This window comes from Haliotis cracherodii, unplaced genomic scaffold (genome assembly GCF_022045235.1).
Source record: "Haliotis cracherodii isolate W230 unplaced genomic scaffold, xgHalCrac1.p SCAF_13, whole genome shotgun sequence".
Lineage (NCBI taxonomy): Eukaryota > Metazoa > Mollusca > Gastropoda > Lepetellida > Haliotidae > Haliotis > Haliotis cracherodii.
Window position 1 is genome coordinate 17,257,179 of NW_027266268.1, and position 22,222 is coordinate 17,279,400.

A 22,222-nucleotide genomic window follows, 5' to 3' on the forward strand; every position below is an offset into this window, starting at 1 on the left:
ACATCCAGAATACTTCCTTGTTATATTGATAAGGTACAACATAGCCGGGCGGTCATTGACAAGACATTTCAGTATCGAAAACTTGACAGAAACATATCTCACAACATACTGATACAACCATAAATGATATGATAGAGACAAACTCTGGAAGCTAACAATAGTTTTGTTTAAATGTTCAGTTATTGTTACATTATCGTCTGTCATTTTCATTAGCATGTGTCTTTACAAGAACTGTATACAAATTGATTAAACACAATTTATTGTCCATGAGAAGTCAGAGCAGTCAAGCAATAAGTGTTCAAGTGTGATAAGGCAAGAATAATCAGTTTTCTTCTTTTATTGACAAGTCTGCAGCACATATTGAAAAATTAAAACAAGTGAAAAAGAGAATAAATAGGATTAAAAAAAATCTGTTACTTTTTACATTTTCTTTGTGTTTCTAAACTTTCATTTCAACATGTTCAAGAAGGCTTTCTCAAAAACCATGGCATCCAAATTGGGTTTGTTTTGTTCCGTTACCATGGTTACCTCTTGGCGTGTTATGTATTCTAGCCATTGAAAGTAGAAAAAAAATTAAAATAAAATAAGTAGTCTTTTCTTATCATATCAGCATTGATATTCCCATCATGCTAAAGGATACAATATTTGCAACATATCAGTACAAGGGAACTCTGATGTATCAACATTGTATCAATACAGGACATATCGATGTATCAATGTGATCAACACTGTATCGATACACTTGACACTGATGTATCGGTATTGTATCAATACAAGGACATATCCATACATTAATATGATCAACACTGTATCGATACAACTGACACTGATGTATCAGTATTGTATTAATACAAGGACATATCGATATATATATATATCAATATGATCAACACTGTATCAATACAATTGACACTAATGTATCAGTATTGTATCAATACAAGGCACATCAAAGTATCGATACTCCCACTTCAGTACTGGTGACAGATTGTACTGATACAAGTACACATTGATATATCAATTTTCCCACCTGATACAACACTGGCTACAGATTGTACTGATACAAGGGCAAATTTATACATCAATTTTCCCACCCAATACAACACTGGCTACAGATTGTACTGATATAAGGGCACATTGATATATCAATTTTCCCACCCAATACAACACTGGCTACAGATTGTACTGATATAAGGGCACACTGATATATCAATTTTCCCACCCAATACAACACTGGCTACAGATTGTACTGATATAAGAGCATTGATATATCAATTTTCCCACCCTATACAACACTGGCTACAGATTGTACTGACATAAGGGCACATTGATATGTCAATTTTCCCATCCAGTTAAGCACCAGCGACAGATAGTACTGTAATGTACACTTTGATATACAATATTCCCATCCAATATAACACTGGCGACTGATTGCACTGTACAAGGAGACGTGTCAATGACAGCACTGCATCACAGCATCAAGGGCCTCGTCCTCTCCATCACACGTCCACCAGGATAGGTTGTTCAACAGTCTGCTGTATATAGTCATATACACCCTCCGGTCACTTTCACACAGCTTAAATGTCCATGAGCAAAACTTCAGTGTGGTCGCCCGACGTACGAGTCGGAATTGTGTCGCACTCGTTTGGCAGTGTTCGTCGGTCTCATCAACTCCTGTATGTGCTGCACGATCAAATCAATGGCCACTGAAACATCAACACATATTGTTAGTGAGGGAGTGTTGTTTACATCGCAGTCAGCAATATACCAGTTCTATCACAGTGTGGTTTAATAGGACCACACTGGACAAGACACAAGAGAAAGCATCCCTCTCCGTTCAATGACGACAATCAGCTAATGAAGATTGGTCTGACTTCGAAATTTCAATGTCTTTATCTTATCAATACATTTAGTACAGGGAAGTGAGTGAGTGAGTAAGTATGGTTTTACGCCGCTTTTAGCAATATTCCAGCAATATCACGGCGGGGGACACCAGAAATGGGCTTCTTACATTGAACCCATGTCGGGAATCGAACCCGGGTCTTCGGCGTGACGAGCAAACGCTTTAACCACTAGGCTACCCGACAGCCCCTAGTACAGGGAAGTTTCCAAGCTCTATATCTCCAGGGCCCGCATTTTGACAAACCTACACTAACCCCTGGATTCTTTCCCATGGTTCTTGTCATTGCAAATTACCCGCCCTTGATTTTCACCGAGCTCCAGATAAGCTTTTGGTGTTGTGGGTATTTTAACCATGCATTTTAAAAGCATTGGGTATCAGTAATTCTATCTGCGTATTCAAATTTCTGTTACCCACTAGTTTTTACACATGTGGGTATTTAAGTTAAATATTTAAAAACACTATTCATCTAGTCTCTGCAAACTGGTGTCGTGAGGGTTCGAGAGCTTTATAGGACTCAAAAATACCACGATACTTCCACAAGAAAGTGTGATGGCAAATGATCATGATGTAACTGTCATCGTAGAGTTTGGCAAGGTTGACGGAATGCCCGTTTATAATTTTAAAATAAGTTGCTGATTTGCTAATTGAATACGTAGGGTTACTTTACAATATTTGGATGATACACACAAGTTTTATTTTCGAGCGTATATGTAATGTAACTAATGTTATATTTGGAATAACACTTTCTTAGTTAAGTACAGATTCTAGTACTTTTTTTTTTTTTTTTTTACAATTTACACTTGTCAGGGGGGTACTCAAAATACGTGATCTAGACTACCAGTTGTCGGACTTCATTTTTGTGTAAGGCTCAGTGGCTGAGTGGGTTAGATCGCTGACTTTGTGTGCTGGCGATTAGGTGCCTCACCCTGGCAGGTGTGGGTTCGAATCCCGGACGGGACTAGAATCTGTATTTTACTAAGAAAGTGTTATCCCAAATATAACATTAGTTACATTTGACCACTTTCTAAATGGCATTGTGTATTCGTATATGTAATGTTCGTTGCATATTTGATACGCTTGGATTTTATTTACTGCGTATTTCTGCATTTCTGATGCGTATTTTACGCAGATACGCAGCTTATCTGGAGCTCTGTTTTCATTAACATTTTACCAACCAACCAACCGTCGACATACGTAAAGGATAAGGGAGGTAACTAGTATTACCTAGAAACCAAAGCCACTGCCAGTTTAAATGGACACGAAGACATCCTTTCCATCAACAACATTTTTAAGGGCGCTCTCTTGAGTCTCAGTCAGTTTTTCAGAGTTGTATTTCTCACAACCTCGATCATAATCAACGAGACTGGCCCACCCAACATTAGACTGGCCCACCCAACATTAGACTGGCCCACCCAACTTTAGACTGGCCCATCCAACATTAGACTGACCCACCCAACATTAGACTGACCCACCCAACATTAGACTGGCCCATCCAACATTAGACTGACCCACCCAACATTAGACTGACCCACCCAACATTAGACTGGCCCACCCAACATTAGACTGGCCCACCCAACATTAGACTGACCCACCCAACTTTAGACTGGCCCACCCAGCATTAGACTGGCCCACCCAACATTAGACTGGCCCACCCAACATTAGACTGACCCACCCAACATTAGACTGACCCACCCAACATTAGACTGGCCCACCCAACATTAGACTGGCCCACCCAACATTAGTCTGGCCCACCCAACATTAGACTGGCCCACCCAACATTAGACTGGCCCACCCAACATTAGACTGGCCCGACCAACATAAGACTGGCCCGACCAACATTAGACTGGCCCACCCAACATTAGACTGGCCCATCCAACATTAGACTGGCCCACCCAACATTAGACTGGCCCACCCAACATTAGACTGGCCCAACCAACATTAGACTGGCCCACCAAACATTAGACTGGCCCAACCAACATTAGACTGGCCCACCCAACATTAGACTGGCCCGACCAACATAAGACTGGCCCGACCAACATTAGACTGGCCCATCCAACATTAGACTGGCCCATCCAACATTAGACTGGCCCACCCAACATTAGACTGGCCCACCCAACATTGAGACTGGTTTGTAACTTGCATTCTGATTGGTCTGTTAGACCCAGTAGTGTAGCCAATCAAAATGGCAAATGGAGATCAAGGGCGGGTAATTTGAGATTGCGAGAACCAGGGAGATGGGTCCAGGAGCCCTTGGGAGACAGAGGATGGAAAGTTTCACTGCTTGTTTGACGACGGTACTGGCATCGGTATGAAATGCCACATTGACAGAATATTCATATTGAACACTATCTTCAATGTGGCATCATATACATTGACTGTCTTGTAACTCACTAAAAAAAATATTTGTCAGAGATAACACAGCAAGACTTGATCGGTTAGGCCTCTTATCTCTTTGTTATTATTTGGATCACAGACTTTCACATGTAAACATCTTTTCAGAAAATGTCCAGAATGTCAAAATAAATCAAACAAAACTATTGTCTTTTCAATGAAAACTCAAATGGTGATTTCCTTTCCTATATTAAGGACCTTACTTGAATACATTGATATTCTTTCCCTGATGAAGAAATATGGTACGGTTTTCAAGATCTGCTCCAGAAACGAAATGTGACGGACGGACGTCCGGAAGGACGACCAGGCGGCCAGACGGCACCCATTGCTATATCCCCCTTCCACTTCGTGGCAGGGGATAATAACATGACTATGCTTGCTGCATTTTCTTAAATTCTTGGCATGGCCATTGAAAGGCAATTCAAGGGAGGTAATACACAATTCAACCTTATTACCTCCCCTGCTACACTCTCCAGAATTCTTTGTCAAATAATCATTCATGTTTGTTTGTTGTCTAACGCTGCACTCAGCAATATTCCAGCCATGTGATGACTGCCTGTAAATATCTGCATCTGGACCAGACACTCCGGTGATCAATAATGTGAGCAACAATCCATGTCGTTGGGGTACAATGACACACAATCAACCAAGCCACCGAGTCTGACCACCCAATCCATTTCTTCCCCTCTTACGACCAGCATAGGTAGCTCAGGACCTATTCTTACCAAGAATCCCCATGACCAGCATAGGTAGCTAGGGACCTATTCTAACCCGGAATCCAAACGACAAGCACAGGTTGCTGGGGACCTATTCTAACCCAGAATCCCAACGACAAGCACAGGTTGCTGGGGACCTATTCTAACCCAGAATCCCAACGACAAGCACAGGTTGCTGGGGACCTATTCTAACCCAGAATCCCAACGACAAGCACAGGTTGCTGGGGACCTATTCTAACCCAGAATCCCAACGACAAGCACAGGTTGCTGGGGACCTATTCTAACCCGGAATCCCAACAACCAACATAGGTAGCTGGTGACCTATTCTAACCCGGAATCCCACGACCAGCATAGGTTGCTGGTGTCCTATTTTAACCCGGAATCCCCACGACCAGCATAGGTTCTGGGGACCAATTCTAAAACAGAATCCCACGACCTGCATAGTTTGCTGGGGACCAATTCTCACCTGCGATTACAATGAAAAGCATAGATTGCTGGGGACCAATTCTAACCCGGAATCCACACGACAAACACAGGTTACTTGGGACCAATTCTAACCTGGAATCCACACGACAAGCACAGGTTACTGGAGACAAATTCTAACCCGGAATCAACACGACAAACACAGGTTACTGGGGACCAATTCTAACCCGGAATCCACACGACAAGCACAGGTTGCTTGGGACCAATTCTAACCCAGAATCCACACGACAAACACAGGTTACTGGGGACCACTTCTAACCCAGAATCCACACGACAAACACAGGTTACTGGGGACCACTTCTAACCCGGAATCCACACGACAAGCACAGGTTACTGGGGACCAATTCTAACCCGGAATCAACACGACAAACACAGGTTACTGGGGACCACTTCTAACCCGGAATCCACACGACAAGCACAGGTTACTGGGGACCACTTCTAACCCGGAATCCACACGACAAACACAGGTTCCTGGGGACCACTTCTAACCCGGAATCCACACGACAAACACAGGTTACTGGGGACCACTTCTAACCCGGAATCCACACGACAAACACAGGTTACTGAGGACCAATTCTAACCCGGAATCCACAAGACAAACACAGGTTACTGGGGACCACTTCTAACCCGGAATCCACACGACAAACACAGGTTACTGGGGACCACTTCTAACCCGGAATCCACAAGACAAGCACAGGTTACTGGGGACCAATTCTAACCCGGAATCCACACGACAAACACAGGTTACTGGGGACCACTTCTAACCCAGAATCCACACGACAAACACAGGTTACTGGGGACCACTTCTAACCCGGAATCCACAAGACAAACACAGGTTACTGGGGACCACTTCTAACCCAGAATCCACACGACAAACACAGGTTACTGGGGACTACTTCTAACCCAGAATCCACACGACAAACACAGGTTACTGGGGACCACTTCTAACCCAGAATCCACACGACAAACACAGGTTACTGGGGACCACTTCTAACCCGGAATCCACACGACAAACACAGGTTACTGGGGACCACTTCTAACCCGGAATCCACACGACAAGCACAGGTTACTGGGGACCAATTCTAACCCGGAATCCACACAAGCACAGGTTACTGAGGACCAATTCTAACCCGGAATCCACACGACAAGCACAGGTTACTGGGGACCAATTCTAACCCGGAATCCACACGACAAGCACAGGTTACTGGGGACCTATTCTAACTGGAACAACAGTGCCACTCAAGCTGCAGGACGATGATGTACATTAAGAATATCATAAAACTCCTGGTCAGTTAGTTCACAGACCTCGAGCAAAAGAAAAATTTCATTTGCCCAAATTCTCCAGTAGACACTTTAACGTACCAAGCTTATTCAAAGTTTAAAAGGAATATTTGCCAAAACCATAAAGTGTTTTATTAAAGGATTGGTAGGATACTTCTTCAATACATATAGACATGTAATAATACAGGCAACATTGAATAAAACATTGTTATTCATGTGTCTCTGATCTTGTGTGTTACTAGAAGCAAGGAAATATAGCCTGTGATTACCTCACTTATCAAGACCTGTTTAAACACAGTATTACTTTCAATCTCATTAAAATCAGATCTTAGTTTTCGCTACCGCTAAACAAAGATCTGAGGACATCCCATTACGGGTCACGTCAGAACGACCTTTCGCATAATTTGACCGACCAATGAAATGACCAACAAGAAATCGACATTAGCCAATCAGAAGGCAGCTTTCTCGAGCTTTACGACACTTGTTTCAAACTGGTGACTACGCTTCGAAACATATTTTGACGTATTCTTGATAAAAAAAACTGAAAACTGAAAAGAAGAATATTCTGGAATGGCTAATAGATGGCCTAGATTGTATGAATATAATCATAAAACGTGTGACTGTCGTTTAGGATACCCTGTGTTAAATATTTCATGGTTGCATGATTAGAAATCACATTCCGACTGTCACTTTCATGATTTGGTAAGCGACGCTCTGATTGGTTGGATGAAAGGTCGTTCTGACGTGACCCTTAATGGGATGTCCTCAGATCTTTGTTTAGCCATAGTGAGAACTAAGATCTGATTTTAATGAGATTGTATTTCTTTCAGTACCACACAAGTCCAGTAACATGGTTAACAGGGGTGAAATGAAAGTTTTCATGGGATGATACCAAATACTGCTACGAACATGTGTCTAGAATTAGCTTCAACTTTTGAAATTGATCTGAAATATTAATAGTCAAAACATTTCACACAATTTGACATAAATATGTGCATTGCAATACAAATCATATCATGACTGATTTATCACGATACATATCGTATCGTGACCTTGATGTATCGTTTCACCCCTTATGGTTAAAGCAGTTAAAACTTTTCAATGTACAGCATATTGATAGGGATTAGCAATGGCAATGATTAGATAGTGTTACGACCCTCACCTGTGTTGTCAGCCCCTCTTGGTATAATGACATCTGCATACTTTTTGGTCTGCAATGATGACAAAAATACAATATAACCAGACAATGCAACAAAGTAACTTAAAAATGATTTGCAAAATATAGCTCAAACTAACTCAATCAAACGCCACACGGCATTCCAAGGTATTAGCCTTTTATCATGTTAATTCGAGTAAAGAGTGACTGAGTTTGGTTTTATGCCGCTTTTAGCAATATTCCAGCAACATCATGGCGGGGGACACCAGAAATGGGCTTCACACATTGTACCCCTGTCGAGATTCGAACTCGGGTCTTCGACGTGACGAGCGAGCGAACTGGAGTAAAGAGTGAGTGAGTATGGTTTATCGCTGCTTTTAGCAACATTACAGCAATATTACAATGGGGGATATAAGAAATGGGATCCATGCAATTTCCCCACCTTGGGAATCAAACCCGTGCCTTCACCGAGGAGAGTTATGGCCTTAACCATAAGGCTACCCAACCCCAAGAACAAATAACAAGTTTGAGGGAACACAAATGTGAGCGTGGCTTCAGATAATTCAACCAACTGTTGCTGTTGTTATATCATCTTCCCGAGGCAAGCGTGTCCACTAGCCTATATCAAAGCCTAGTTTCTACCCTTGCCACACCAAGGCCTCTTTTCTTCGTTCAAACCTGGTGCCACCTTGTGTACTTCACTAGTTGTGCTGCTTGTAATGAAAACGCAATATCCAATCAGACTGCTGTTCTTATCTCCCTATAGCTTCACAAAGATGGCGACAAAGATGGCGACTACCATAGGAGATGACCTAGTCGATCAGATAACGAAAATATTCGTCATTTCATCCCTGACACAAAAACATAGACAAAGATATATTCATGTCAACAAAGACAGGCAGGGGTAAATCACTTTCATACGAAGGTGTACCAGTTGTGGATGTTGCCTCAGGAAGATGATGCTATACAGGAAAGACCTATTATTCTGATGAAGTTCAATACTTCTGCTTGGTATTGGCCCTGACCTGAATTTACGATAGATATCTTAAAAAGATCAATATGATCAATTCATCACTATTTGTCAACTTAATAAATAAGTTATTATCAGGCCGATAATTACATCCAAATGAATACATAAATATTTGCACTCAAAGCATGCCTTATTAAGTTAATTAGTCGCAGACGTAACATGTACGTGCGACGACCTATTCTTGCATGCAAGACGGGTATGCTCCGCGGTACTCAGTGAAGCGCTCAACACTAATCAATTCGATCACTGTGACAAGCCAACTCAAGTGCAAAGTCTTGTCTTGCTTGAAAATAAATCCATATTTGTTGCATTCATTGCCAAGAAACCAAACAGTGAATATGAGAAGCTCTTGTATCAGCACCACTGATCTAAATCTATTTGAGCTCAGTTTTTTGTTTGCTGTTTAAAGCAACACTCAGGAAAAAATATTCCAGCCATAAGACAGTGGTCAATAAACTGTGCCTGGACCAAACAATCCAGTGATTGACATCATGAGCATTGATCCACGCAATTGGGATACGATGACATGCATCAACCAAGTCACGAAGCCTGACCACCCGATCCCGTTAGTCACCCCTCACAACAAGCATAGTCGCCTTTTACAGCAAGCAGGGGTTGCTGAAGACGTATTCTAACCCGGATCTTCACGTGTCAATTGAGCTAAGTACCCTAAGCATGCTGAACATAGCAGAGTGAGCATAGTTTTATGCTGCATTTAGCATGTTTAGCAATATCACAGGAGACACCACTAATTGGTTTAAAACATTGTTTCCACATAAACATGTTTCACGCACACTGTTTCAATCCAATGTAAACATACCGGCAAGTGAGTGAGTGAGTATGGTTTTACGCCGCTTTTCGCAATATTCTAGCAATATCATGGCGGGGGACACCAGAAAGGGTCTTCACAAGTTGTAATCATTTCAGGCATTGAACCTGGGTCTTCGGCGTGACGAGCGAAAGTTTTAACCACAAGGCTTTGTTTTAACCACAAGTTTTAACCCGACCCTCCCTATACCGGGAGAAGGAGAACAAAGTGACGAATGTTCTTGTTTTAAGTGAATATTATGTTTAAGATATGATTATTGGCACTAATTAATTTGATCATGGTGACAAGCTAACTCAAGTGCGAAGTCTTGTATTGCTTAAAAGTAAATCCACATTTGTTGAAAATATTGCCCAGAATCCCAACAGTGAAAACGAGATGCTATCGTATCAGTGGTACTTATTTTGTTTGTCGTTTAATACCGCACTCAGCAATATTCCAGCTATAAGAAGGCGGTCTGTAAATAATCAAGCTGGATCAGACAATCCAGTGATTGACATCATGAGCATCAATCTACATAATTAGGATACCATGACATGCATCAACCAAGTCAGCAAGCCTGACCACCCGATCCCGTTAGTCGCCTCTTACGACAAGCACGAGTTGATGAGACCTATTCTAACCCAGGTTTTCACTGGGGGTTCATGAAATGACATGAACTTAAATTTGTTGCATCTAGGTGAAAGTCAACACAACTTTTGGGGTCATAATTGAAAAGATGTGACATTAAAAATTAAATCCTATTTTGGGAAGCGAATCCAGGTCTTCGGCAACTTGGGGCTCCAGCCCACCTGTACATATTAGAACAAGAAGACGGACTCACCGGGAGACAGAACTCCTCAAACGCAGGCTTGACAAGGGATGTGTATTGACTCAGGATGCGTTCCAGCTCTCTGCCTCTCTCCTGGATGTCTCGCAACACTGAAGCAGGTGACGTGTAATGGGGTTTAACGTCATGTTCAAGTTCATTGCTCTAACGTAACATTCTGCATCCACCCGTGTGAGTGAGTGTGTGTACGTGTGTGCGTGTGTACGTGTGTGCGTGTGTGTGTCCGACAGCTTAGCAAGCTAAAAGACAACTGAATGGTGTGTCAGATTGGGCAGCCATATTCCCCCAACTTTGATCAAAACCCAAAAGAAAACAAAGCATGTATGATACAACTACTGTAAACAGCTTTATTCTCTGCGCCGTTAAAATATTGCGAATACCACACCAAAGACAATACTGCGACGAGATATTTTTGCGAGTTCCCATGTTGAGATGACTCCTCGATTACCAAACAATAGACAGCTTCTCTCCGAAGCTAGTTAATCTGAGTTGGCCGGAAAGTTGACCAGAAGGGATTGCGACCAATTATCAAATATGATAATTGACTCAACTTAGTGTCATGACTGTGAGTTTGAATGCAAACTATATAAGAAGGATTTAAATGGGATTACTGTGAGGTAACAGTGACACTAATTGGTCTGTTTACACTGGCATTTGTGATGTATTGTGTGACCATTCTGCATTCATTTGTGTTTTTAACTTATTGAGTAACTTGTGGTTCTGTTTGATGATTTCAACATTTGATGATGTGTTGCAATGAATAAAGTATGTATGTATTACTTATACTTCTTTTTGAATTTTGAATTTTTGCAATTGAGTCTCGTTCGCAAAACTCGCAATAATAAAATGGTCGCAAAAAATTCCCTGTTTACAGTATTCAGCAGATATTGACATAAAAAATATTGAAAAAACGTAGAAAACGTATAACAATGCTGAAAACTAGAATGTGTCAAGGAAATTGAAAGAATTTCACCACTGATATGACACCACTCAAACAATTCGTATGATAAGTCGTTTCACCCACCTCTCCGAGACAGCCTGGTGTCTGGGTCTGTGTCAACAAACAGCTTCATATGGAACATCTCTCGCATGTCCTTCCAGTAGAACACCAGGATACCCTCGAACAGCACCACGTCAGTTGGATACACCACCTGACCTCGATCCTCCCTGAAGACAAAACATCCTATGACTATTCATGTTCATCTAAACAGAAATCTGAAATTAATTTTGAAATACCATATTCGACATAATAAGCACCCCCCTCTAAAAAGCACCCCCCCTCTAAAAAGCACCCACAGCGATATTTGCTAATATATTGACAAGTGAACAATCCCAATTAGCACCCCTTCCGATTGATCAATGTACACAAGACTTATTTATTCGCGAAAATATGCACTAATGTGTTATATGCACCCTTAATTATGGGCAATTAAATTCTGGAAAAAGATATGTGTCGTATACAAACATTTCAGGCTGTCAGCATAAACCACGAAATTTATCTTTCAACTCAAAAATAATATTCTAATAAGAGCCCCCTATTTCTAATTTTGAGCATGTTGAGAGCCCCCCTGGGTGCTTATCATGCTTATTACGCTGAATACGGTAAAGATAAATAGATTTAAAAACATGTAGTCTGAAATGATTGTGATAGGATGATAGTCACATGGTGCTTATTACAGTCAAGGTTTGGCAGGACTTGGATTCAAATATTGTTTGTTTGTTTGTTTGTTATGGTGCTTATTACAGTCAAGGTTTGGCAGGACTTGGATTCAAATATTGTTTGTTTGTTTGTTTGTTATGGTGCTTATTACAGTCAAGGTTTGGCAGGACTTGGATTCAAATATTGTTTGTTTGTTTGTTTGTTATGGTGCTTATTACAGTCAAGGTTTGGCAGGACTTGGATTCAAATATTGTTTGTTTGTTTGTTTGTTTGTTATGGTGCTTATTACAGTCAAGGTTTGGCAGGACTTGGATTCAAATATTGTTTGTTTGTTTGTTTGTTTGTTTGTTTGTTTGTTTGTTTGTTTGTTTGTTTCTTGTTTAATGCCGTACTCAGCAATATTCCAGCTATATGATTGGCAGTCTGCACATAATCGAGTCTGGACCAGACAATGTAGAAAATAGGGGGATTTTGAAAAAGTAGGGGGGATAACTGCTTTCTTCAAAAATGTCTTATTTTGTATTATGTACTGGAACATCATATTATAAAAGTGTAACAGATCAGAATAAAGAACTGAAATGACTAACAATGCTTTGTGCTTTGTAATTCTTTTGTTTTTGCGCGACATGGTCATTCACTATTCAAAAGATTGTGTGCTATGACAGTCGGCGATTCATATTGTGTGATTTCAGAAACGAAACTAAAACGAACTAAAATGCTCAAAAATATTTTCAGAACTATTCAAGATAGAATATTTATTGTCTTTTAACATCTTGTCAAAGGTTTTTGATTACTAAACATAATTTTGATCAAAGTTTTGATACGCTTTCTACTAAATTAAATTAAATTTTGTTTCCAATGCAAATCCTGTCGATAATTTATTCAGCAACCCAAGGGACGTAACTCGTGTTCGAACTTCCAGTTGTTATTGATCGGTCTTCGACAGTTGTTTACAATGTTTGCTGTGCACTGTCTTTCTTCGTTAATTGATTAAAGATTTAGTGAGTATTGAAACTAAAGTTAGGGATAAACAGCTGATAAAGTAAGTGACTGTACAAGAAATTAAAGTACTCACGGAAATGAAAAAAAACTGTTTTTTCGACCTCAGATCTTAAATAAATGCAGTTAATATACAAATTATGCAAATATTCAAACAACTTAATTTGTACTAATTGGGCCGTGGCACAAATACAGCGTATCAGATGTTTTTATGCCTTTTTACACATAAAAGTGTGTAAAAATGTGAATAAAACAGACTATTGTGAAACAGGGCATAACCAGGTGTAAGTAGATCAAGGTGACCTATGACACCTTGACGACAGGTGAGAACAGGTGCATAATGCCTATAGTATGTTTCTGCTATGTCAATTTGGACTTAGTTTTATTTTTGAATGTTGAAAGTGCCGACAAATTACCTCCTGTAAAGTACATTTTGTATTGTTCACTGAGATCAAACTAGCAAATCCACACTAGTACTTTTCGAGTTGTTTTGTTATTTTGTATTTACAGCTACTTTACACTTTGTGTCAATTTTTAAATTGAGAAAAACAGTTTTTTTTCATTTCCGTGAGAACTTTAGTGTGCGACCGTTTTTTATGAGGGGCGATTTGATTTTGTTTAGCGTGAATCGCGCGGTCTGGGTTGGACACAGTTATTGTGAGCAGCGAGGGAGGTCCTGGGGTCTTTAAGGTTTGCTGCAGTAACACTAGAGTAAGTTGAAGCTATGGGCACCCTTAAGCTTTAACTTAGTCAACTAGTTCAGAGTTTGTTTGTTGCTTAACACTGCATACAGCAATATTCCAACTCTGTGGCTTTGGCCTGTAAATCACCAAGTCCGGACCAGAAAAAACAGTGATTGATATTATGAGAAATCAGTAAGATCACTGAGCCTAATCACACAATGCCTTGAGTTGCCTCTAATTACAAGCATAGGTTGCATAGGAACCTTTTTTTAACCCAGAATCACCAATAGTGAGAAATATCAACATGTCGTACCTTGTGTGTGTGACGTAGTTGTACGAGGGTATGTCCACAGTCTTACAAGCAGCAATATCCTTCATTGTCTTCAACATCAGCTCATTGTCAAATGAATCTGCCATAAAAAATCATATGTTAATGAATAGATATAAATAATAAAGTCAACAAAACCTTACGTGAAAGTATAATCATATCAAAATGTTTGTTGTTTAACGCCGCACTCAATATTCCAGCAATGTGACGGAAGTCTGTAAATAGTCAGACAATTCAGTGATTGACATCATGAGCATCGATCCACGCAACTGGGGTACAATGACATGCATCAACCAAGTCAGCTAGCCTGACTCTTACGAAAAGCATAGTCGTCTTTCATGGCAAGCATGGGTTGCTGAAGACCTATTCTACCCCGGATCTACACGGGTCCATATTAAAATGAATAGGATACAAATTGAGAAAAACTGCATAAATTATTAGTTCAATGGAAACTGTTGTGACCTCTCAATCCACTTACATGCACAGGGGTAAGGGGGCCACAACTCCCTGTGTGGAGTAGTGTCCCTTTGGCACACCAGAAACCTATGATTGTGGGTCCGAATCACGGTTTGCCCCAATTATGTTTCCAGGTTTGTCAGCACCATCCCGTACTCGTGGGTTTCACAGAAATGGTAAACGTCTAAGGCCTGCATCACTTCGACTTTCCTCCCACATTAAGCTGACACGCAGTGATATAACTGAATACTGTTCAAAGCGGCATTAAACCAACTCACTAACTTCTTACATGTATGAAATCTTTATGAAATCACTAACTACAGTTACGAGTGATGAAATATATGTATACACACTGAAAACTGTAACCATGGTTACCAGGATGGTCGAAGTTGAATTCCCCCTTCTTGGCTCTCTTGCATTCGTCGGGAGTGAGATTTCTGTAGAAGGAGTCCTGGCTTATGATGACGACTTGCCGTGATTTGTGATCCACCGCTGCCTGACCCAGCTGGTCCATAATCTTAGCACACACTGACGACTGAAACATGGCACACACTGACGACTGAAACATGGCACACACTGACGACTGAAACATATGGTACACATACAGCACTACAGATTGCCAGGGGCAGGCTAGGCATGTTTGTTGTTTAACATGTTTAACACCACACTTAGCAATATTCCAGCTATATGACGGAGGCCTGTAAATAATCAAGTCTGGATTGTACAATCTGGTGATGGCCACTGGGAGCAATGATCCCCGCTATTGGGATAGAATGAAACACAATCAACCAGGTCACTATTTCTGACCTCTAGGGCTGCAATGAATACACTGTGAGGTGAATATGATTCGCATCATGAATATAGGGTAACGAATACGAATATTAATTCACAAATACAATAAAAAGTCAGCAGTTGATGTATTATTTGTTATACTCTCTGAGGCAATAACAACATAAATTGTTTGACATGGTTTGTTAATTATTAATATATTCATTCATTCATGATATTATTAATTTATATGCTGAACTTATCCAGGTTCTAGTATCTGCTCAAATGCGACAATGACCAGTGACCAAAATACTGTCAAATTAAACAGAATTTAAGAATGTTGTCTTTCGAAGAAATCTATGAATATAATATGTTCTTATGGGTATTTTTTTATGTAAATGCATATGCTTGCATATTCATAAATATTCGATTCTAGTGGCCACGAATAATGAATTCAATTCATGAATAGATACGGTTCCATTCACCGATTACGCAAGTGAGTTGTAACAGCCCTACTGACCACCTGATCCACTACAATGATAAGTTGCCTCTTACGACCAGTACAAGTTGCTGGAGACTAAGTTTAACCTAACCTGGGAATATCCAAGGGCAGAGCTCCGGATAAGCAGCATATTTGCATAAAATACCCTCCAAAATATTCAAAACCTAATTACTTTCAATTAACTTGCATAAAAATATGCATGCATTACATGAAAAACTCAAATGTATAAAAACAGCATTTGTAAATACACAATGAAGCTTTTCCAGCAAGCGTACAAAGGAGCTAATTTCCGTAACACAATTACAAGCTAATTTAGTCAGGCCTATATATTTAGAACAGTTATATACATCGAAAACATTATCTCACTTTTTTTAAATCTTAAAATGTTCACACATTTCAGGAAAAACCCAATAGAGTGATGAATACATGAGTAAAAAAAATATTGCTTACCCAATGAAAAAAGCAATAACACAATTAAAATAGAAACCCTAGAGTAAAAACTCAATTGCTCAAAAAGTTGTCTGGAGCTCTGCAAGGGATAGGTGGGTTAGGTCAGCAACCCAAGAAAATAGAACAACGGCCCTCCGTTTTTGATAAAACTGTTCCAATGAATCAGTTTGATTGGATCGACTGATAAGAGTAAATAAATATCCAACATGTCCAAAGGGAATTGTTTATGAAATCTGTGATCAATTAGCATGATTATTTTCCATTCATATCAATTAATTTCAAAAAAATTGAGGAGTAATAACATAATGATATTGATAACCAGTGTTTCAAAATTAAGCATGAAATTAAGCACAGGGTCCTTGTCGTGGCCCTTAAGTCAAAAGTTTCAGATTGTTGTCTTAACTAAATCCCAACACTTTTTCAGAGCAGTGTGCATCCCTTGTTCCTACTTTTTTATTCCTGGTCCATTAATGTCACAGGAAAAGGTACTATAAGTGAGCACATTGACCAGGAGCTTCGAAAATAATATCCTGTCGAGAAAACAGATGTTGTGAGAATCAATCAGTGTTACTGTTCAGAATCAATACTTCCTGCCAAGCTCCCCAGCCTCAATTTAATCACAAAAGTGGTCCCATACTATGACAATTGCTTGCAAATTCAATATCCTAGAAACTGTAGCAAATAGTGGGTCAGTTTGGTAACAAAACAAAGAGGTCCCATACTATGATAGAGGTTGACAATATTTCCAAAATGCATCAAATAGACGGCCGGTTTAGTAACAAAACAAAGAGGCCAAGTACAAGTCTGCAACTTAGTCTGCAACTTGCCACTCGTCTGAAGCCCTTGTCTAGAAAAATTCTGTTCAGCTCAGTTAATAATAGTCCAACTACTGAGTGAGTGAGTATGGTTTTACACCGCTTTTCGCAATATTCCAGCAATATCACGATGGGGGACACCAGAAATGGGCTTCACACTTTGTACCAATTTCGGGATTCGAACTCGGGTCTTCCGCGTGCTGAGCGAACGCTTTAACCACCAGGCTACCCAACCAGCCCCCATCTAGTACATTAAATTCTACAGATAATGATACTTACAGACATGTTTGGGAAAATAGTTTTCAAACCAGTTTTCATAAAGATGAGGTGAGGTGAAATTGGGTTTTACGTTGCGTCCAAGATTATTGCACTTATAAGGGGACGTGCATGTACGTGTGTGTGTTTGTGTGGCTGCTTGTACTAGTCCGGACTGATGCTGATTTATAGTGCTAGCACACTGAGATACCATGCTGCAGTTTAACATGAATACCCCACTCAGACACAGTATACTGACGCCGAGCAGTCCTTGTTTTAGCCCCTTAATGCCGAGCGTCAGACAGGGTAACAACAAGTACCATCTTTTAACGTCTTTTGCTATGACACAAGCAGACGCTCTACAACTAGACCACGGAGGCAGTCGAAAAAGACTGGTACAATAAAATATTTTGAATAATATTTATGCCTTGTCTAGTTGTACATGTTGTAGTGGTTTGTTGTACCATCGGAAAAAAACACTTTAACCAGGACGTCATCATTTACAGCAGTCTACTAGGCTTCTGTTGCACTAGTCTATCTCCCAGACCCGGGAGAATAAATTAAAAACTGGATCCATCTCAACATGTTCACGTATTGAATGAAATGGCAAGTCTAGATTGCCTCAGCTCAAGGGTCGCTTCAATGGTCTTGTGGTAGAGTGTCTGCCCGGAGAGTTAAAAGTCTGGGATTCTATCCCTGGCTGCATCATGCCAAAAGACACTAAAAGATGGTACTTGTTGTTACCCTGCCTGGCACTCGGCATTGAGGGGCTAAAACAAGGACTTGTTAGCTAGGCAGCTAGGAGTTAGTATACTGTGTCAGAGTGGGGTATTCATGTTAAACTGTGGCATGGTATCTCATTGGGCTAGTCCAGACTAGTACAAGGAGTCACATGCACGCCTGCACGGCTTTGAGGTTCCCTGCTATATCCTTGTATCAGAACCATGGGACTCCTTACTTTTCACATTAGGGTTGCCACAAGGTTCCGCTGACTTAAAGGCACAATTTAAAACGCTTATTATGCACTGGTCCATATGGATTTTCTCCGAAGCTTTAGAAATGATTCACAGCTGCAAGTATTTGCAACACTAACTGGATGCGATTCAATGACTATATTGATAAATACGGTATGGATTTGATGACAGTTCTGTGCACTACATGTATTTGTCTGTGGGGGCACCGGTGGCCCAGTCGTCTAAGGGGCAGCGATTCACTGTGCAGATTTGCGTCCCTTGGACACGACAGAAACCTATGATTGTGGTTTCGAATCCCCATTGGCCCAATTATGTTTCTAGGTTTGTCAGAAACCCGTGCTCGCGGGTTTCACCGTAGTGGTAAATGTCTGAGACCTGCATCACTTCGGGCTTTCCTCCCACATTAAACTGACACATCGCAATATAACTGGAATACTGTTAAAAGTGACGTTAAACCCAACACACTCACTCACTCTGATAGTTACATGACTCTTTTATGTATATATATATATATATATATGCAATTGACGCACCAAGGAAAACCCTACTCTGAACATTTCGCCTACTGCTATCATTGAACATGCCATATTGTGAAGGAAGGTGTCAGGAAGGTAATGTCATATTAATATACATCAACATTGATGTAGATCTACATATTGTATAACACTTCCTGCTTTTCACCTAGTCTTCAATCTTACACTATGCGGTAGAAAACATAATACTATACATCTCTAGCTGTTAGATTGCAAAGTCAGAGGTTAGCACAGAGCCGCGCGACCGCAATTCTCACAGAGTGTTCATATTTCAAACTTCAGTTTGTACAACTAATTGTATACAAGGTGTACCAGCTAGCTGTACCGTGTGAATGCCTCTAAGAAGTCAGAGCAAAACGACAAGTCCAGGCAAGTAAGGCACAGTCACAGGTATTTAGTTCAGACTATGAGTGTCTTCCTTTGAATTTAGCAACTGCAAGGATTTGAAATAAACCAAGAACATCTAAAAGCCCAAACAAGCCTATAACATATAACAATACCACAAAATGTTTGAAATTCGACGAGCACTTAGGATACCTTTAGCCTATATTATCAAAACTGGATAAGCACAGGCTAGATCTAGTTGTTATTTCCACCCCTGACATTGAATAATGCAGACAGTGGTCGTGCTTTCAGTGATTTCAGAGATAAAGCATTTAAAAAAAGCATGAAAATCTCCTTAGACATTTAGCACGTTTAGACAGCACTGACAGTTCAGAGAATCTGGGCCTAATTTTCGTGTGCCTGAAATCTGGTATAAATTGATATTGTCGATAAAATTTCACTTCACATTGTTGAAAATGATTACTTATAGTACCTTATATCATCTGTAAATGCAGTTGCATTTGTAGCACTACAAACATGACAAAGAAGGCAATTTCATGTTTGACTCAATTATGATAAATCACGGATGTAATCCGTGTCTACGGGACCATGCGTTATCATGATTGTAAACAAGACCTTCAAATGTGTTACGTAATAGTCAGCGATCTCGTATATTACCGCATCACCACGTTCTTACCTTTCCCGAAGCTGTTCCGCCAGCAACGCCGATGAGAAACGGTCTTGGGATTCGATCAAATCCATTTAATCGAGGGCTAGAACGACCATTTCCACTGAACCCAGCTCCCCTTGTCGCCATTTTGTTTACAAATTCTCGATTATATGCGAGTTTCTGGGTCAAAGCTCTATAATATGACCACGGGCTTGATCTGGCTAGAATTGAATGCATGAAACAAATATGGCTAAGTTGGAGCGAGTAGACTCGAAACAATCAATGTTTCATTATTCAAGGTTACGCTTGGTGTGAATGTAACGACTTATCGTACAGTAGTCAGTATTTTGAGAATTAGAGTTACCCCCCTTTGACCATATTTGGCTAAAGCAACACCCCGGAGTCCCTCTCCCATTTCGCATGCGTAATCGTACATAGCAACCGAGTAGATACGACAAAGAGAAACTATTCACTTAAGCTCCCTTTCTATTCTTTGTAAATCCTTCAAAGATGTAAATGTTTTGAATCTGTGTAGCGAAACGGTGTCCTAAAGATTCATATTTCATGGAGGGTGCGGGCTAAAGCGGGACCACAGTTAAAGGTCACCGATTGTATCTGGAGAAAACGGCTACTGAAGGTCAAGCGAAAAGGTCGTCTTATATTCTAATAACGATAACAAGGAAGTATGTAGATCTAGTAGTACATGCTTTTTTCATGCACACATATACCAACGTTCACCAATGCTAAAGGGCTTAGAGTAGTTATACATCTGAAGTTAAAACGGTTTTTTAAGAGTCTGTAATTTATTCCCAGTATGATGGGCAATGTTGAAAATTCTAAAACACATTCTTTTATTATTATCGACATCCTTCCCTGGATTTAATTCTAAAGTTTCATCAATATTCACCATTTTTTAATCCGTTTCATTAGATTCTATACACGCACACACTTTCTACAAAATTTGAAATCATCGATCTGGGGTATGCATGTAAAAATGATCATGAAGTTGGTATTTATTTCATAAACATTTCATGGTGGATATAAATAATCAGGAAGATCATGTCTTGTCGAGAATACACATTCTAACAGTAGGCTTTAACACTTTAAGTATAAAAGACCATCATAGACTGTAACATCATTTCTGTGATCAATGTTCATATGTCATGAATAAAGGTGGGTGGGGGGAGCCTAGTGGTTAAAGCGTTCGCTCGTCATGCCGAAGATCCGGGTTCGATTCCCTACATGGGTACAATGTGTTTCTAGTGTCCACTGCCATGATATCGCTGGAATATTGCTAAAAGCGGCGTAAAACCAAACTCACTCACTCATTCATAAGAATATTATTTGAATGAACATAATATATAGCACTAATCTAAATAGGTATTGAAAGAAAAAGTATACATGCGGTTCACTCAGAGTAAGTGAGTGAGTGAGCGAGAATGGTTCTACGTAATATTCCAGCAGTATCACGGCGGGGAACACCAGAAATGGGCTTCACACGTTGCACCCATGTGGGTAATCGAACCCGGCCCTTCTTCGTGACGGACAAACGCTTTAACCACTGAGCTGCCCAACGTCCCTTGTTATATAAGAACACTGTCGTATGTGTTTCAGCAGGTGGTCGCACGTACTGAGTCACATCATGTGATTACAAGAAGCAGGAAACGTCGTCACACAAGCATTGCTGTGGACCATTTACAAACCACGACATCAGATAATCGTTTGTTTCCGGTATTGCATTCTGAGTATTTGAGTCTGTGTAAGCCAAAAAAAGAAGACTTTCTCCATACTAGATTTAACATGAGGTACAACTTTGGAATGGGCGTTCCTTGCTATGCTATGCTATGTCGTAATAGTCATCAGATCCACGAAGATCCGGGGTAGAATTGGTCTTCAGCAACTCATGCTTGTCGTAAAGGAGACTATATATGCTTGTCATAAGAGGCAACTAACGGGATCGGGTGGTCAGGCTCGCTGACTTGGTTGATGCATGTCTTCGTATTCCAATTGCGTGGATCGATGCTCATGATATTAATCACTGGATTGTCCGGTCCACACTCGATTATTTACAAACCGCCGTCATATAACTATATATCTCAGTCCAATTTGTGAAGGGGATAACCAATATTTGTGAATGTGTAGATAGTTATGTGAACGTGCATCAATGTGTATCAGTGAGTTCATTATAACCTC

General features: G+C 40.3%; 1 protein-coding gene across 1 annotated transcript; it reads right to left on the minus strand.

Annotated features, from left to right (window-relative positions):
- Positions 1 to 1,211: 1,211 nt before the first annotated feature.
- Positions 1,212 to 20,367, minus strand: LOC139459688 (uridine-cytidine kinase 2-like). The gene is made up of 7 exons (XM_071241309.1): positions 20,057 to 20,367; positions 15,114 to 15,273; positions 14,268 to 14,364; positions 11,637 to 11,779; positions 10,607 to 10,704; positions 7,934 to 7,982; positions 1,212 to 1,703 (listed from the first exon to the last, which is right to left on the minus strand). The coding sequence occupies exons 1-7, from the start codon at positions 20,264 to 20,266 to the stop codon at positions 1,597 to 1,599; spliced, it is 864 nt and encodes a 287-aa protein (XP_071097410.1). The 5' UTR covers positions 20,267 to 20,367; the 3' UTR covers positions 1,212 to 1,596.
- Between the last annotated feature and the right edge of the window lie 1,855 nt (positions 20,368 to 22,222).

Bases quoted from the DNA above. Each gene is read 5' to 3' on its own strand.
- LOC139459688 (XM_071241309.1), bottom strand. From the start codon at position 20,266: ATGCATTCAATTCTAGCCAGATCAAGCCCGTGGTCATATTATAGAGCT. The intron at 15,274-20,056 runs GTAAGAACGTGG...GCCATGTTTCAG, and splicing joins GCGGAACAGCTTCGGGAAAG to TCGTCAGTGTGTGCTAAGAT. The intron at 1,704-7,933 runs GTGAGGGTCGTA...TTGATGTTTCAG, and splicing joins AAGAGGGGCTGACAACACAG to TGGCCATTGATTTGATCGTG.